General features: G+C 43.3%; 1 protein-coding gene across 1 annotated transcript in view; it reads left to right on the forward strand.

Moving 5' to 3' along the window:
- The first annotated feature begins 776 nt into the window (after nt 1-776).
- The window catches only part of DLGAP2 (DLG associated protein 2), a 197,465-nt gene continuing 179,092 nt past the window's right edge, over nt 777-19,149 (forward strand). The window contains exon 1 of the mRNA XM_040349803.1: nt 777-1,964. Coding sequence (XP_040205737.1) covers nt 960-1,964 — 1,005 coding nt within the window. The 5' untranslated portion in view covers nt 777-959. The remainder of the gene's footprint in view (nt 1,965-19,149) is intronic.

Here is a 19,149-nt window from a genome sequence, read left to right on the forward strand (position 1 = left end):
CCTCTGTATCCCCCCTGTCCACAGCTACCTCTGTATCGCCCTTGTCCACAGCCACCTCTGTATCCCCCCATTTACAGACACTTCTGTATCCATATCCCCCTATCCACAGACACCTCTGTATCCCCCCCATCCACAGGCACCTCTGTACCCCCCCACCCCTTCACAGCCACCTCTGTATCCCCCACTGTCCACAGCCACCACTGTACCCCCATACACAGCCATGGGGTCTTGCTGCGGTCTGCTGCACAGATATGACAGCCAGAATCCACCATTTTGGTTCAACATGTCATTGTGAGCCAGCTTCCTCTTCCAGATTCAGGCAGGCAGCCCAGGTCATTTGCTGTATTTATTAACACTTGCTTAACTTGCCGTTCTGAAATTGTTCAGAGTAGAAAATCACAAGAAAAATTAACCAATTTTATTAGTGAAGGCATTGGAATATTGTATGATTGTTTGGTGCTCTCATTGGACTGTCTGTACTTGGATCTTCCAATACTCAGACAGTGGGCCTAGGGTCATGTGTGCTCGCTCTGCCCACCAGCTGCCATTTATCTTGCTTGGACAGGGGGGGCAGGACATTTAATTGTTGCCTAGGCAAAAATGGCAGCAGAGGACAGGGTCGGAAAGAAAAAAATATGAAAGATCAACAAAATAAATGAGTGGTTTTTACATTGTAAGGGGGAGGGGGGATGGAACCAGGGAGGAAAACTCACCAGAGTAAATGAAGGGCTGCTTTAAGTCTCACAACCTTAGAATGTTTTTCAAGATCTATGGGTGGTTATTAGTGTATAATAATTGTATAACTTCTATCATAGACTTAGATATCCTCATATATTAAGATGTTACTCAGGTAAAATCTATCAAACTTACATTTTTTTCTCTTTCCAGATCAACAGCAATACTCATGGTCACCCACCCAGCACTTCAATGAAGAAAATTTCTCTCCTACCCTTAGGAATATGAAAGGATTATCTGGTAGTCGGAATCAGTCACAGCTATGCGCTGGTCATACTTGTGGCCTAGCGTCCCCTGATGATTGTGAACATATACATGACCATGGGCACCATGGACAAGAACCTAGGCAATCATATTTACTTAGCCCAACGGAGAGCTGTCCGATGGACCACCACCGATGTTCTCCGCGGAGTTCGATCCACTCAGAATGCATGATGATGCCTGTAATGATGAGTGATCATATGTCAAGTAGCACTTTTCCAAGAATGCACTATAGTTCCCATTTAGAAACCCGAGACGACTGTGCTGTCTCACATACTAGTAGTAATAAAATAAACCGAATCCCAGCAAACTTACTGGATCAATTTGAAAAACAGCTTCCTTTACACAGAGATGGATTTCATACTTTACAATACCAGAAGACATCCACTGCTACAGAACAGCGAACGGAAAGTCCAGGGAGAATACGTCATCTTGTTCATTCTGTGCAAAAGCTTTTCACTAAGTCTCACTCTTTGGAAGGGTCATCAAAAGGTAATGTTAATGGGACAAAAGGAGAGAGTCGCAGTGATGATCACCATCATGGCCATTACTCAAAACATAGCAAAAGGAGTAAAAGTAAGGATCGGAAACCTGACAACAAGCATAAATCTGGGATGACAGGATGGTGGAGTTCAGATGATAATCTGGATAGCGATAGCACTTATAGAACACCTAGTGTAATGAATAGGCATCATGTAGATCACATATCTCACTGCTATCCCGAATCTCTTCAGGGACATTTTGGAGATCTTTCCCTTAAGACTTCTAAGAGTAGCAATGACATGAAATGCTCAGCTTGTGAAGGACTTGCAATGACACCTGAAGGTAAATATATGAAGAGAAGTTCTTGGTCGACACTTACTGTTAGTCAAGCAAAAGAAGCCTATCGGAAATCATCACTTAATTTGGATAAACCTCTTGTCCATCAGGAAATCAAATCCTCCCTTAGACCATGCCATTACCTTCAGGTAAGACACACTATAATCAATCTCATCCTCCTTATTTAACAATATGTGCTAGAAATCACAAATGAGTCTTTATTAGGTTAACCATATACTAGAGAAAATACAACTATAGAGCAATTTTGCTTATAAAAGTCGTTCAATATATTTTTGTTTAAAGATAAAAATACATGATACAAAGATACATTGACCAAGTGTGCATAGTTTGTATTCCAAGCAAACATCTTTAATTGTGACATTTTTCTTGCTGTTGGGATCAAAGTTACCTTTTTAGGTTTAAAGGGGTTGTAAAGGTTTGTTTTTTATTTTCTAAATAAGTTTCCTTTAACCACTTAAGACCCGGACCAAAATGCAGCTAAAGGACCTTGCCCCTTTTTGCGATTTGGCACTGCGTCGCTTTAACTGACAATTGCGCGGTCGTGCGACGTGGCTCCCAAACAAAATTGGCATCCTTTTTTTCCCACAAATAGAGCTTCCTTTTGGTGGTATTTGATAACCTCTGCGGTTTTTATTTTTTGCGCTTTAAACAAAAATAGAGCGACAATTTTGAAAAAAATTCAATATTTTTTACTTTTTGCTATAATAAATATCCCCCAAAAATATATATATAAAAAAAAAATCCTCAGGTTAGGCCGATACGTATTCTTCTACATATTTTTGGTAAAAAAAATCACAATAAGCGTTTATCGGTTGGTTTGCGCAAAATTTATAGCGTTTACAAAATAGGGGATAGTTTTATTGCATTTTTATTAATTGATTTTTTTTACAACTAATGGCGGCGATCAGCGATTTTTTTCGTGACTGCGACATTATGGCGGACACTTGGGACAATTTTGACACATTTTTGGGACCATTGTCATTTTCACAGCAAAAAATGCATTTAAAATGCATTGTTTACTGTGGAAATGACAGTTGCAGTTTGGGAGTTTACCACAGGGGGCGCTGAAGGAGTTATGTTTCACCTTGTGTGTGTTTACAACTGTAGGGGGGTGTGGCTGTAGGAGTGACGTCATCGATTGTGTCCCCTTATAAAAGGGATGACACGATCAATGCCGCCACAGTGAAGAACGGGGAAGCCGTGTTTACACGCGGCTCTCCCCGTTCTTCAGCTCCGGGGGGCGATCAAGGGACCCCATCGGCGATCGGGTCCGCGGGTCCCGCAGCTTCGGACCGGGTCGTGAGAGCGCGCCGCGGGCGCGTGACTGCGACCCACGGCTGGGTACATGTACAGGACGTACCTGTACGTACATGTGCCCAGCCATGCCATTCTGCTGACGTATATGTGCAGGAGGCGGTCCTTAACCACTTCCATACAGGGCAGTTATACACACCTCCATACCGGGCCTATTCTGGCACTTCTCTCCTACATGTACAAATCATAATTTTTTTGCTAGAAAATTACGCAGAACCCCCAAACATTATATATGTTTTTTTAGCAGACACCCTAGGGAATAAAACGACGGTCATTGAAACCTTTTATCTTGCACGGTATTTGCGCAATAATTTTTCAAACGCCTTTTTTTTGGAAAAAAATTGTTTCATGAATTAAAAAAATTAAAAAACAGTAAAGTTAGCCCAATCTTTTTGTAAAATATGAAATATGATGTTACACCGAGTAAATAGATACCTAACATGTCACGCTTTAAAATTGCGCACACTCATGGAATGGCGCCAAACTTCGGTACTTAAAAATCTCCATAGGCAACGATTTGAAATTTTTTACAGGTTACCAGTTTAGATTTACAGAGGAGATCTAGTGCTAGAATTGTTGCTGGCACTCTAACGCACGCGGCAATACCTCACATATGTGGTTTAAACGGCGTTTACATATGTCGGCGGGACTTGCGTGTGCGTTCGCTTCTGCGCGCAAGCTACCGGGGACAGGGGCGTTAAAAAATTTTTTTTTTATTTATTTATTTATTTTTATATATTTATTTCTTTTTTTACACTTTTTTTTTTTTTTTGATCACTTTTATTCCTATTACAAGGAATGTAAACATCCCTTGTAATAGGAATGTGTGTGACAGGTACTCTTTATGGAGAGATGCAGGGTCAATAAGACCCCACATCTCTCCTCCAGGCTGGAAAGCATGAAATCGGTGAAAAAAAAATTCACCGATCTCATGCTTGTGGTTGCTTAGCAGCCGCAATCGCGGCTTTGTTTACTCACGGGGACCCGGGCGTGACGTCATCACATCGCGCCCGGGTCCTCCGACGGTCATAGAGATGACTGGTGACCATCTGGTCACCAGTCATCTCTATGCTTCCTGCGAGCGCCAGACGATTCGTTCTCCGGGCCCCCGATGGCACGGGAGAGCCCGGAGAAGCACCGGATGGCGGCGGGAGGGGGGGATGTCCCCTCCCGCCACCTGTAAGAACGATCTAGCGGCGGAACCGCCGCTATGATCGTTCTTACGTTGTGCAGAATCGCCGGCACAAGAGAAGGATATCTGAATGATGCCTCTAACTGCAGGCATCATTCAGATATCCACCCGGAAAGCCCAGGACGTCATATGACGTCCACTCTGAACGGCAGAGGTTCTTTGTGGACGTCATTTTACTATGGGCCGGTAGGGAAGTGGTTAAGTGGTTAAGCTAGTGCATTGTAGAGCAGTGAGTGTGCAGTGAGGTACGGTAGTACTCTAGTGACATTGTACAAAACAGCCATGCTATTATCAGCTATCACTGCTATGGTTTTTAATGCCCTCGGCCTCCTGACTGTGTTTTAACCACTTAACCACTTTAGCCCCGGGCCTGTTTTTCAGAGTCGGTGTTTACGAGACAAAACCATTTATTTTTGCTAGAAAATTACTTAAAACCCCCAAACATTATATATTTTTTTTTCTAACACCCTAGAGAATAAAATGGCAGTCATTGCAATACTTTTTGTCACACCGTATTTGCGCAGCAGTCTTACAAGCGCACTTTTTTTGGAAAAAAATCACGTTTTTAAATTAAAAAATAAGACAACAATAAATTTGGCCCAATTTTTTTATATATTGTGAAAGATAATGTTACGCCGAGTAAAAAGATACCCAACATGTCACGCTTAAAAATTGCGCCCGCTCGTGGCATGGCGTCAAACTTTTACCCTTAAAAATCTTGATAGGCGACGTTTAAAAAATTCTACAGGTTGCATTTTTTGAGTTACAGAGTAGGCCTAAGGCTAAAATTATTGCTCTCGCTCTAACCATCGCGGCGATACCTCACTTGTGTGGTTTGAATACCGTTTTCATATGCGGGCGCTACTCGCGTATACGTTCGCTTCTACGCGCGAGCTCGTCGGGATGGGGCGCTTTAAAAACATTTTTTTTTGGTTTTCGCATTTATTTTTATATTTTAAAATTTTTAACACTGAAAAGAAAATTAAAAAAAATATCACTTTTATTTCTATTACAAGGAATGTAAACATCCCTTGTAATAGAAAAAAGCATGAAAAAATGTTTCTTTAAGAGGCTGGGCGGGACTGACGTTTTGACATCACTTCCGCCCAGCAGAGCTATGGGGACGGGCGAAGGAGATTTTTCCTTCAGTCTCGTCCCCGCTCAGCTAGCGAACGGTCGCGATCCCCTCCGCCGCTACGGTAAGCGGCGGATAGCGCGGGAGAGCGGCGGGCCCTCTCCCGCCATCGATAACGGCGATCTCGCGGCGAATCCGCCGCGGAGACCGCCATTATTGTTTACACGGCCGCCCACAGAAGAGATGAATATCTCGATTGTGGCAGCAGCTGCTGCCGTTACCGAGATATTCATCTTTAAAATGAGGACGTATAACGACGGTGGGCGGTCGGCATACGTCGGCAGAATGGCACGGCTGTGCACATGTACGTACAGGTTCGTCCTATACTAGTACCCAGCCGTGGGTCACGGGCGCTCACCCGTGCGCACCCGCGGCACGCTCCCGCGGCCCGGTCCGAAGCTCCGTGACCAGGACTGCGGGACCCACGGACCCGATCGCCGCTGTTCGGTCCCCGGAGCTGAAGAACGGGGAGAGCTGTGTGTAAACACGGCTTCCCTGTTCTTCACTGTGGCGGCAGCATCGATCGTGTCATCCCTTTTATAGGGGGACACAATCGATGACATCACACCTACAGCCACTCCCCCCTACAGTTGTAAACACACTTCAGGTCACACATAACCCCATCAGCGCCCCCTGTGGTTAACTCCCAAACTGCAATTGTCATTTTCACAATAAACAATGCATTTTAAATAAAATAAAATAAAAACCACAGAGGTGATCAAATACCACCAAAAGAAAGCTCTATTTGTGGGAAAAAAAGGACCCAATTTTGTTTGGGAGCCACGCCACGTCGCACGACCGCGCGATTGTCAGTTAAAGCAACTCAGTGCCGAATCACAAAAAGGGGCAAGGTCCTTTAGCTGCATTTTGGTCCGGGTCTTAAGTGGTTAAAGGTTCAACTTTACATCTATGCGATGCATCAGAGTATGTGCCTTGCTGCAGAACAGCCTATTTGATAATGAACTGCCTGCCACCCCTCAATAGCACCAAAGTGCATAGGCCTTTTTTTAATGCCGCTGCACCAAAATGCATGGTGCTTTTGTTAGCATGCATTTTTATTTTTGTGATTTTTTTATTTTTTATTCACACACATATATATATATATAATGTGTGTGTAAATAAAATAAAAAACAAATCACAAAAATGCATTCTAACAAAGGCACCATGCATTTTTTTGAGAATCGTGAGAGAATCGTGATCTTCATTCTAAGATTCTTTGTGATTCTTATTTTTCCCAGAATCGTGCAGCTCTACTGCCTTTAGGAATTAATTTGAGAAACACCAGCAAATCTATTGACGTAGCTTTAGGTGCACACTGTACAGAGGACACAGACAGTACACCACATGAAAATACTGCAGCTAGCACAATCACCTGCCTGCCAGTATATTAGGAAGAGCGGATCTATCTAAACTCAATACAGTGTATAAATATATATACAACACCTGGGATGCATATATATATCCTCTACACACTGTAACTCTAACTCACTAGCCTGCCTGCTCTATCTAACTCCAAAAAATGACACTCTCTCTCTCTGTCTCTCTCTATAAACCACCAACACACTACACAAGGCTGACTTCCAGGCAGCATTATATAGTGTGGGGCGTGTACTAAACCCCCTGAGCCATAACTGGCCAAAGCCACCCTGGCTTTGGCCAATTATGGCTCACCGTTGGCTCACCGTTTTTTGAACGCTGTAATTGGCCAAGCATGCGGGTCATAGTGCATGCTTGGCCAATCATCAGCCAGCAATGCACTGCAATGCCGCAGTGAATTATGGGCCGAGACACGCCACTCAAATTTGTCGCGAACGGCCCAAAACGTTCGTAATTCGACGAACGATCGAACATACGATGTTTGAGTCGAAACGTGAGTTTGACTCGAATACGAAGCTCATCCCTAGTGCTCCCTATATTTTGTAGTCTCTTGCATCTACCTCATGGCTAAATGTATGCTCTCCAGGCATTTTCCCATGGTGGGATTTCTGATGGTGACAACAGTGGAATATATCTGTGTAATGTGGGTTGATTTGAACCATTTGCAGTCTCCATTTTTCAATGGAAGCTTTAGATTTAAAAATATTGACAATGGCTTTTAAATATTGTATTAACATGTTAAAACTTATATGGGATTTTATTGATTGTATTTACATATATGTAAACGTATAAACTGTATGTATTGCTTGTCATTTTTCTCTTAGAAATGTTATATACATTTTTTTTCAAGTACTCGCCGATTGCCAATACTTTTTTAATTTCAAGTGACAGTAGCATTAATATGCAGCACTGATGGGCACTGATAGGTGGCACTAATGAAGCGTGGACTGTGTCAGTAGTTTTTTTTTGGAATTTGCAATTTATATTTTTATGTTCTTTTTTATGTTCTTTTTTTGACAATGCTTTTTCCGAAAGGGAAGGAGCCAGTAAGGAAGGAGCCTCCGCTCTCCATCTTGCCAAATTTGAGGCATGGGGGGACCAGAGGAGGACACAGAGGAGTAGCAGAAAAGGAGCAGAGGAGGACACAGAGGGATAGCGGAGAAGGAGCAGAGGAGGACACAGAGGGGGAGCGGAGGAGGACACGGAGGGGGAGTGGAGGAGAACACAGATGGGGAGCAGAGAAGGGGCGGAGAAAGGCATGGTGGGGGAGCAGAGGAGGACAGAGGGGGACTGGAGGAGGCCATGGAGATTTTTTTTTCTCCCGCCAGCGCAGCACCTCAGTGTGAAAGCCCTCTTGCTTTTACATTGAGAATGCTGGGGCAGGAGTATTTCAGGCGTTATTTATGCGATATTTTTAGCGCTAAAACGCCTGAAATACTCCTCAGTGTGAAAGGGGCCATAGGAAAACTGGGGAAAAGGACAAGTCTCGTGAGCCTAAAAAGAGGGACAGGATAAAGGGGGAGTTTTAGGAGAAACGTGAACTGTGGGTATTGAATGATTCCAACACCTTCTTTTTTAGTCCACTCGGTCTATGTGAGTGAGTCCAGTAGGAGCCACCATGGGAAAGGGCAGTTGGAGAGGCAGAAGTTTTCAAAGCCAGGTTTTCGCAAAAGCAAGTAGCTTAAGGGCGTTATGCCGCGTACACACTATCATTTTTCGGGTTATAAAAAACAACGTTTTTCAGGCTCTAGAAAAAACTAAGTTTCTTTCAACTTCATCACTAAAACGGTGTTGCCTACACACGATCATGAAAAAAAAATGCTCTAGCAAAGCACGGTGACGTACAACACGTACGATGGCACTATAAAGGGGAAGTTCCATGCGGATGACGTCACCCTTGGGGCTGCTTCAGCTGATTTTGTGTTCGTAAAAGACGATTTGCGCTTTTCTGTCTGTTACAGCGTGATGAATGTGCTTACTCCATTACGAACGGTAGTTTTACCAGAACGATCGCTCCCATCTCATAACTTGCTTCTGAGCATGCGTGGGTTTTTCACGTCGTTAAAGCCCACACACGATAATTTTTTACAACCCGAAAAACAACAACGTTTAATACGTCATTAAAAAATAGAGCACGTTCGGAAAAAAAATTGCCCGGGCGGCAAGTAGTTAATAGAGGAATTGTCAAAAACTGTGTATTGTGGTTTTTACTTTTTGACACTTTTCTTGGTCAAGGGGTAGGGGTACAATGGATCTGAGGGGCCCCTTCCAGATTCTGATAAGACCTCTGCTGGCAAAGCCTGGGTTGTGGGGACGAGGCCCTTGTCCCCATCCCCATGTTGAGGGCAAGCGGCCTGGTATGGTTCAGGAGGGGGGCGCTCGCTCGTCCCCCCTATCCTGACCTGCCAGGTTGCTTGCACGGATTAGGGTCTGGTTTGAATCTTGTGGGGGCCCACGCAATTATTTTTTTAAATTTGGCATGGTGTTCCCCTTAAAATCTATGCCAGACCCAAAGGGTCTGGTATGGATTTTGCGGGAGACCCTTTTTTTTTAATTTTGGCGTGGGGTTCCCCTAAAACCCTTACCAGACCCAAAGGACCTGGTATGGACTGGGGGGGGGGACCCATGCTGTTTATTTTCTTAATTCTGTCACAGGGTTCCCCTTAACCACTTCAATACGCTGTATTATATACTGCACACTGACTGCACTGTATATATACTCTACACTGACTACACTGTTTTTATATATATATATATATATATATATATATATATATATATAAAATTAGACTACCTGCACTGTATATCTATATACTAGACTGCCTACACTGTATATATAGTCTACACTGAATGCAGAGTATAATATATATATATACACTACACGTATATATATATATTAATACACTAAACTGCTTGCACGCCACTAACTTCTCCCATTCATAACACTAGGCATTGACTTAACCCCCTGAGCCATGATTGGGTAAAGGCACCCTGCTTTTGGCCAATCATGGCTCTCACAGCAAAGCACGCTGTGATTGGCCAAAGCACGCAGGTCAGGTGCATGCTTTGGCCAATCATCAGACATCACTGCACTGCGATCTTACAGTGCATTATGAGGCATTCCGCAGCGCTCAAATTTGCAGAGAACACCCCATAAAGGTGGGTTTTCCCGAAATGGCTGAGCACATGATGTTCGAGTCGAACTTGCATCGCGCTCATCTCTACTCTTAAGTTTGCTCTTTTATGTCACCCTAGAATAAGTAATTGGAGATGGACAGGCAACAAAAACTTGGTAGTACAATATTCAATCAATTATCAGAGCATCTTGCAAATGCTGATGACATTAATGTGTTCTCTCAAAAGCTGTTAGACCTCAAGGAAGGTCTTTTAGAACTAAACCAAATTGTAGCAGTATTATAAATTGGTGATTACTGAGCACAACTACATTAACATAAGAATAGCAGCAGGTAATACAGAAGTTACTTTGCAAAGATTATTGAAAACATGTACTCTGCAGAGACTTAAAAACAATCATTTACTGTCATAGCGCAGCCTATTGCATTAGGATGTGCACCCCAAAGGTCAGAGAGGAATGGAAAGAGAGAGGGAGAAATGTAAAACCTAACTAAATGGCATTTCGTTTGCGAAAGTCCTGTGTATCATAAAAAATTATGTAATATAGTTCAGCGCCAAAGAGTGTGCTAAACCAATAAACGTATAAATATATAGGTGCGCAACCCTGTGCTATCACTGTGCACTCCACAACGTGACTAATAATCGGTGTAAAATGTGCAAAAAACAATCACATTACTCCACCTAAAACCGAAAATTTGTATACATCTGATATCAGTGTCCACATGAATTAGATGTGCAATACTATTCCTAATGTTAGTGTATGTCCACCAGTCTGGGTTTAAAAAATGTCCTCAAATCGTTCGTGCTCCAATTAAGTGTAGAAATTCACTTAAAATTTCACCTTATTTCTGTTGCCCTGTTTAGGTAGTAGATGTGCAGAGAAAAGGGTAAGATCACATCTACTACCTAAAGAGAGCAACTGAAATAAGTGAAAAATACCATTACTTATGGGGATTATGGCTGGATGCACACACACAGGCCCAGATTCTCAAAGGACTTACGACGGCGTAGCGCCATGTACGCCGTCGTAAGTCCGAATGAGAGCCGTCGTATCTATGCAGCTGATTCTTAGAATCAGTTACGCATAAATTTGGCTAAGATACGAGCGGTGTAAGTCTCTTACACCGTCGTATCTTAGTTGCATATTTCCGCTGGCTGCTAGGTGGCGCTTCCGTAGATTTCAGCGTCGAATATGCTAATGAGCTAGATACGCCGATTCACGAACGTACGTGCGCCCGGCGTAGAGTTACCCCTTATAAAGCAGGGGTAAGTCATGTTGGGTATGGACGTCGGAAACGTCAGAACAGCGTCGTGTTTTACGTCGTTTGCGCAAGTCGTCCGTGAATGGGGCTGGACGTAAGTTACGTTCACGTCAACTAGGCATTGAGCGGGCGTAATTTAATTTGAGGTCACGATACATTAACATAAAACACGGCCACACTAGCCTACTTTGAATTACGCATGTTTACGTCGGCACAGTTGCACTACGCCGACGTAACTTTGGCCGCAAGTTCTTTGAGAATTCGGGACCTGCCTCACTAAGTTACGGCGGCGTAGTGTATCTGAGATACGCTACGCCCGCCTATAGATAGGTGCTTTTTTGAGAATCTGGCCACAGTGTCCAGCTGTGATCCTCGCTGGTAAATGCTGGCTGTCTGAACAGCCGCAAACACCTTTGGTCACTGGCAGCCGGCGTGATTGATAATGGATCTACTTTAGGGGACATTGTTTTTTGATTTTTTAATAAAGGACTTGTCAAAAACTTGTGTCTTCACTCATCATTTACATGTTTTTGATGAATGGGTAAGGGTACTGTGTACCCCATACTCATTCACATGAGGGGGCCAGGTTCTGGGCGACCTCTTTTTATATGGGTCTTCCACATTCCAATAAGCCCACAGACCCCCAAAACCACCGCTCAGGTTTCTGGGGAAGAGGCCCTTGTCCCCATCAACCGTTGATGGGGTCAAGGTGCTTTGGGGTGGAGGGACAGACCCATGTTGAGGGCATGTGGCCTGGTATGGTTCAGGAGTTGGGCACTCGCTCGCTCCCCCCCTTTCCTGTTCTGCCGGGCTGCATGCTCAGATAATAGTCTGGTATTGATTTAAGGGGGGGGCCTCACATCATTTTTTTTTTATTGCTTTGTTTACATTTCAGCTCTCAGTGGGGAAGCCTGCTGACAGCTGACGAGTCATTAGGGTGCGGCAGCCAGCCTCCCAGCCTGCTCCTTAACCACTTAAGACCCGGACCTTTATGCAGGTAAAGGACCTGGTCAGTTTTTGCGATTCGGCACTGTGCCGCTTTAACTGACAATTGCGCGGTCGTGCGATGTGGCTCCCAAACATAATTGGTGTCCTTTTTTTCCCCACAAATAGAGCTGTCTTTTGGTAGTATTTGATCATCTCTGCGGTTTTTTTTTTGCGCTATAAACAAAAATAAAGCAACAATTTTGTTGAAAAAAAAACAATATTTTTTACTTTTTGCTATAATAAATATCCCCCAAAAAAGATATAAAAAAATAGTTTTTTTCTCAGTTTAGGCCGATATTCTTCTACCTATTTTTGGTAAAAAAAATTGCAATAAGCGTTTATCAATTGGTTTGCGCAAAATTTATGGCGTTTACAAAATAGAGGATAGTTTTATTGCATTTTTATTAATAATTTTTTTTTACTACTAATGGCGGCGATCAGCAATTTTTTTCATGACCGCGACATTATGACGGACACATCGGACAATGTTGACACATTTTTGGGACCATTGTCATTTTTACAGCAAAAAAATGCTATAAAAATGCATTGTTTACTGTGAAAATGACAATTGCAGTTTAGGAGTTAACCACTAGGGGGTGCTGAAGGGGTTAAGTGTGACCTCATATGTGTTTCTAACTGTAGGGGGCGGGGCTGGACGTGTGATGTCATTGATCGTGTTTCCCTATATCAGGCAACACATGATCAATGACATTGCCACTGTGAAGAACGGGGAAGGTGTGTTTACACACACCTCTCCCCGTTCTTCAGCTCCAGAGGACCGATCGCGGGACACCGACAGCGATCGGGTCCACGGGTCCCGCGGGTACGGTCACGGAGCTTCGGACCGGGTTGCATGCGTGCACCCCCACGGCTGGGCTTAAAGGGCCTTGTACAGGTACGTGGATGTGCCCAGCCGTGCCATTCTGCCAACGTATATCGGCGTGAAGGGGTCTTTAAGTGGCTATTTTTCACACAGATTTTAAATGAAAGAGAACATGCATCAAAATGCAACTAGGGCAGTCCCCATGGACTTTTAAGGCAGAGAATATAGTAAGTTATTGATAAAGGGCAACAGATGACACTTTTATTGAGTACAAAACTTAATGAAATTGTAAACATAGCCTTATAGGCAAGATATTTTAAAATGCACAATGTATACAAAATAAATCAAAATGTACATGTTACATACAGTATATATCAAACCCAAAGGAAACAAGTCTACCCAGGCACTGCCAGAGACATTCTGTAGTCAGTCCATAGGAATTTCTTGGGGAACAAAACAGGAAGTGCCACCTAAGTGCAATATGTTAGTCACAATTTATTGTCCTTCCCATGGTGCTCTCTCTGGTTCCGCTTCCTGTGACGTCATCGTCTGTGTTCCACGCTGGTTCTGGTTGGCTTCCTGATCACTACAGGATGAATTTCTACACTCTCCTGTCTACCCGTGAGCCTGGATGCACCTGAGACCAGACCGCACTGCAATTACAGCACACAGATGAGCCCGGTTTTTATACATGTTTGTAAGTGCATTTCCTTTTTAACTCAATAAATTTGGACTAACATATTGCACTTAGGTGGCACTTCCTCATAGGCGTGCGCACTGGGTGTGCCAGGTGTGCCCAGGCACACCCTAATCACCCTGTGCAGCACAGATTCCCTCTACTGCCCTCGCTCCCATCTTTCCCCCGCAGTGCTGCCAGCTTCCCTCCTCTCCTATTGGCTGTTGCTGCTGGGATGTTTTAGAAGTGGGGAAGGGGCCAGTAAATATGTAATTTATTGGCCCCTTCCCTTTCTGAATGAACACCTTGAGCGATCGGTAGTGTGTGTTTGGGGTGCACACCCTAATGCCATAGGCTGCGCACACCTATGCACTTCCTGCTTTGTTCCCCTGTCTTCCCTTTACAGAGCCGACTTTCTCTGAGGACAGCTGCCGCCTACCATCCTCCTATTCCACTCCTCTCCTCCTTTAAAGGACTGGTTATTACCACATATTAGAATATGGACTAAAGAACTGTGACTGTTTTTTAGATCTATCATCTGTCCATATCTATTTACATTTGTTATGCACTAGTCTTTTGCGCTGACAGTTTATCTTATTGTTTTCATAGGAATTTCTTGCATATAGCCCAGGGGTGTCCAAACTTTTTTCAAAGGGGGCCAGATTTGATTAAGTGAACATGCGTGAGGGCCGACTATTTTGTCTGACATTCTTTGAACCATTAAAATTCGGTCTAAAGCCCCGTACACACGGTCGGACTTTTGCCCAACCAACTTCAAAATCCGGCACTTTTCGTATTTGTCCGACCGTGTGTACGTTCCATCGGACCAACTTTTTTGGCTTCAATCGGACAAAAAGTTGGGTCTGTGAACGGACCAACTTTCTGTTCCGAAAAGTCCGATTGTGCAAAGTGCGACCGTGTGTACAGCAAACCATCGGACTTTTGGACAAAGTACAAATGCGCATGCTCAGAACCAATGTTAAACTCAACCAACAATAGCAGAAGTTAACCAAAGGGTGGCGGTAAAGAGCAAGTAAAACCACGTGATGTTGGGAAAGTGTTAGAAAAGTTTGCAGAAAAGTCCGAGCGTGTGTATGCTATGGGTGTGATCGGACAAATCAATTAAGACAAAAATCCAAGGGAAATTTTGTTGGATGTCCTACCGTGTGTATGAGCCTTTAGTGTGTTCGTCTGAGCACTAATACACTGCCCAACAAGAATTCTCTTGCCTTTGTGGCTGTGTGTGGTGAAGAGATGAGCTTGGGCGTGTTATTTGGATATATTGTATATATTTCTTTTGTGGCCCCAACGAATCCCAGAGCGCTTCTCAGGACTAAGGATGAGCTTGGGTGTGTTATTTGGATATACCATATTTATTGGCGTATAACACGCACAGGCTTACAATTGCCATGAATGTATCCTCACCAGTGCCATGAATGCAGCCTTACCATTGCAACGAATGCAGCCTTACCATTGCAACGAATGCAGCCTTACCATTGCAACGAATGCAGCCTTACCATTGCAACGAATACAGCCTTACCATTGCAACCTCACCATTGCAACCAATGCAGCCTCACATGTGCCATGAATGCAGCCTCACATGTGCCATGAATGCAGCCTCACATGTGCCATGAATGCAGCCTCACATGTGCCATGAATGCAGCCTTGCCATTGCAATCAGTGCAGCCTGAACGATGCCCATCTGCAGCCTCAGAGGGCAGAGGGAGGGGGCGGGACGAGTGCCAACAGATTACAAACAGGAGAATCTCTTGTTTACCCTATGGCCTCTTTAATACAAAGTCCCGCCTCCTATGATAGACAGAACAGTTGCCCAATGGCATCTCAGGTGACGGGACTTCCAATAGAGATGCTGCTGAGTAAACAGGAGATTCTCTTCATGTAATCTGACGGCGCTCGTTCTGTCCCCTCCAAGGCAGCTCCAATAAATACAGTATATATCTTTTGTGGCCCTGGGGGCCACAAACAATATATATATATATATATATATATATATATCCAAATCCCCAGGGGGGCCATATTAAATCAACAGGGGGGCCGCATTTGGCCCCCGGGCCAGACTTTGGACATGCCTGATATAGCCCAACATGTTTTCGGAATTATTAGTGTATATTCCGTCATCAGGGGAGATTATATTTTGGGTGACTTTGTTTCTCTTTCTGAAATATAAGCATAATCACATATTAGTCACACTGCAATACATAGTGTAAACAGGACCAATAATTTGTAATAATGTAAACTATAATGTATATGTGGCTATGTAGATACTTACATAAAGGGGTTTACAATACAGAAACACAAAAGGAACAGAAAATAAAATCAATGAAAAATCCCACAATGGCTGAGACAGTCCTCATAGAGACAACAGGTAGATGGGTGTGTATCCCTGGATGAGTAGTCTGCAGAAATCCACAAGAAACGCCCTGTAGGCTGCACTAGCAATAGAGGTTACAATATCTAAAGAAAAAAAAGTTGGGGAGACATGTTAACATACATTTGTTTAGAGGTCCTTACATAAAGGCATAGACAGCAAGACAGGAATACAGATTGAAGTGATGTATTTCTGTCAGAGATTACAGTACCTTTTAACAAGCTGGTGCAGACATTCCACCACAATGGCAGTGCTTATATATAGAGAGTATCACACTGAGGGAGCCAATCCTCAGAGGGGGAGGTGCTGGATTTCTGGCGCCAAAAATCGTTGCATTAAAAGTGGCTGGAGCCAGGAACGGGGCAGTTTTCTGATGAGGAGGCGGGATGACGTAATGCGCCGGCACGCCACCGGCGTTAAATGTTCACCAAACATGTCCTAAGACGCAGTGGGGATGGGTAGGAGCTCCTCCCTGCAATTAGTAAAATTCTAACCCCTTAAACCCTGCACCAATGTACTGCAAGTGTGTGTATTGCATTGTGTAGTGTTTAAATTCAGCAACTGCCTGATCAAGGGTGTTCTTGTTCGAGCATGTTCTTTTTTGCCTGATCTGTCTGCTGTCACTCTCTGGACAATTCTGAGGGTCACAATCAGACATTGCAAGAGCTTCTGCTTCAGTGAGAACCTTCTGTTGCTTTTTGGTGACACAGTGGATCTACCGAGGGCCAGTTCACACCACATGCAGTCCAGTGTGTTTTTTTTTCTACATCAAAATCACATGGACATTAGGTTACATGGATTCTAATTGTAAAGTTCACACCACTGTGGTTCCAGTGCAGTCAAGAAATGTTGATTTTTTTTTTCTGCATGGAACTGCACTGGAATGTTGCAAAATGCATAAAATTTAGACTGGAACACATTACAGCAAAAAAAAAAACAGGGAACTGTGGCAAAAAATAAAAAACAAGAGTGGAAGAAAAATGCACAGAAACACATTGAAAACGCATCAAAAACGTGCATGCATCTGGATCGCAAAAGTATGGTGTGAACTGGTCCTGAATCCATAACACAAAACAGAAACCTGCAAAACTGTAAAATCTAACAAAGGGAAAAGCCTGCTTTGCAATGTACAATACCAAGTTTTTCCCTCATTTTTTGTTTGTTTAGCAAAAAATAAAAAAACCCATTTGGTGGTAAAAATACCACCAAAAGAAAGCTTTATTTGTCTCCAAAAAATTATAAGAATGTCATATGGGTGCAGTTTTTTAGTTACATAGTTAGTCAGGTTGAAAAAAGACACAAGTCCATCCAGTTCAACCTCAAAAAAATAAACAAACAAAATAAAAAACACAATACAATCCCATACACCCAACTCCATACCCACAGTTGATCCAGAGGAAGGCAAAAAACCCCAGCAGAGCATGATCCAATTTGCTACAGCAGGGGAAAAAATTCCTTCCTGATCCCCGAGAGGCAATCGGATTTACCCTGGATCAACTTTACCTACAAATCTTAGTACTCAGTTATTTTATGTACATTTAGGAAAGAATCCAGGCCTTTCTTAAAGCAATCTACTGAGCTGGCCAGAACCACCTCTGGAGGGAGTCTGTTCCACATTTTCACAGCTCTTACTGTGAAAAAACCTTTCCGTATTTGGAGGTGAAATCTCTTTTCCTCTAGACGTAAAGAGTGCCCCCTTGTCCTCAGTGTTGACCGTAAAGTGAATAACTCAACACCAAGTTCACTGTATGGACCTCTTATATATTTGTACATGTTGATCATATCCCCCCTAATTCTCCTCTTCTCAAGAGTGAATAGATTTAGTTCTTCTAATCTTTCCTCATAGCTGAGCTCCTCCATGCCTCTTATCAGTTTGGTTGCTCTTCTCTGCACTTTCTCCAGTTCTCCGATATCCTTTTTGAGAACTGGTGCCCAAAACTGAACTGCATATTCCAGATGAGGTCTTACTAATGATTTGTACAGGGGCAAAATTATATCTCTGTCTCGGGAGTCCATACCTCTCTTAATACAAGAAAGGACTTTGCTCGCTTTGGAAACCGCAGCTTGGCATTGCATGCCATTATTGAGCTTATGATCAACTAAAACCCCCAGATCCTTCTCCACTACAGATCCCCCCAGTTGTACTCCCCCTAGTATGTATGATGCATGCATATTCTTAGCCCCCAAGTGCATAACTTTACATTTATCAACATTAAACCTCATCTGCCACTCAGTCGCCCAATTAGACAGAGCATTGAGGTCGGCTTGTAAATTGGAGACATCCTGCAAGGACGTTATTCCACTGCATAGCTTGGTGTCATCTGCAAAGACAGAAATGTTACTTTTGATCCCAGATCCAATATCATTTATAAATATATTGAAAAGTAAGGGTCCCAGCACTGAACCTTGGGGTACACCACTGATAACATTGGACCATTCAGAGTAAGAATCATTAACCACGACTCTCTGAATTCTGGCTTTCAGCCAATTTTCTATCCATTTACAAACTGATATATCCAATCCTGTAGACCTTACCTTACACATGAGCCGTGTGTGTGGAACTGTATCGAACGCTTTTGCAAAATCCAAATATATCACGTCCACAGCCACGCCTCTGTCCAGGGTTTTACTTACCTCTTCATAAAAGGAAATCAGGTTTGTCTGACAACTTCTGTCTTTCATGAATCCATGTTGTCTGCTGCTTAAATAGTTTTTTTCCTGCAAGAACTCATCCATGTGGTCTTTTATTAAACGTTCCAGTATCTTCCCAACTATAGAAGTTAGACTAACAGGTCTATAGTTACTTGGTAAAGACTTTGTTCCCTTTTTAAATATAGGCACCACATTGGCTCTACGCCAATCCAGTGGTACTATTCCTGTCATTAATGAGTCCCTAAATATTAGATACAGTGGCTTTGAAATGACAGAGCTCAACTCACCTAGGATCCGTGGGTGGATGCCATCTGGTCCAGGTGCTTTATCCACCTTTATTCTGTCTAAATATTTCTGGACCATATCACTTT

Source organism: Rana temporaria, chromosome 4 (assembly GCF_905171775.1).
Source record: "Rana temporaria chromosome 4, aRanTem1.1, whole genome shotgun sequence".
NCBI lineage: Eukaryota > Metazoa > Chordata > Amphibia > Anura > Ranidae > Rana > Rana temporaria.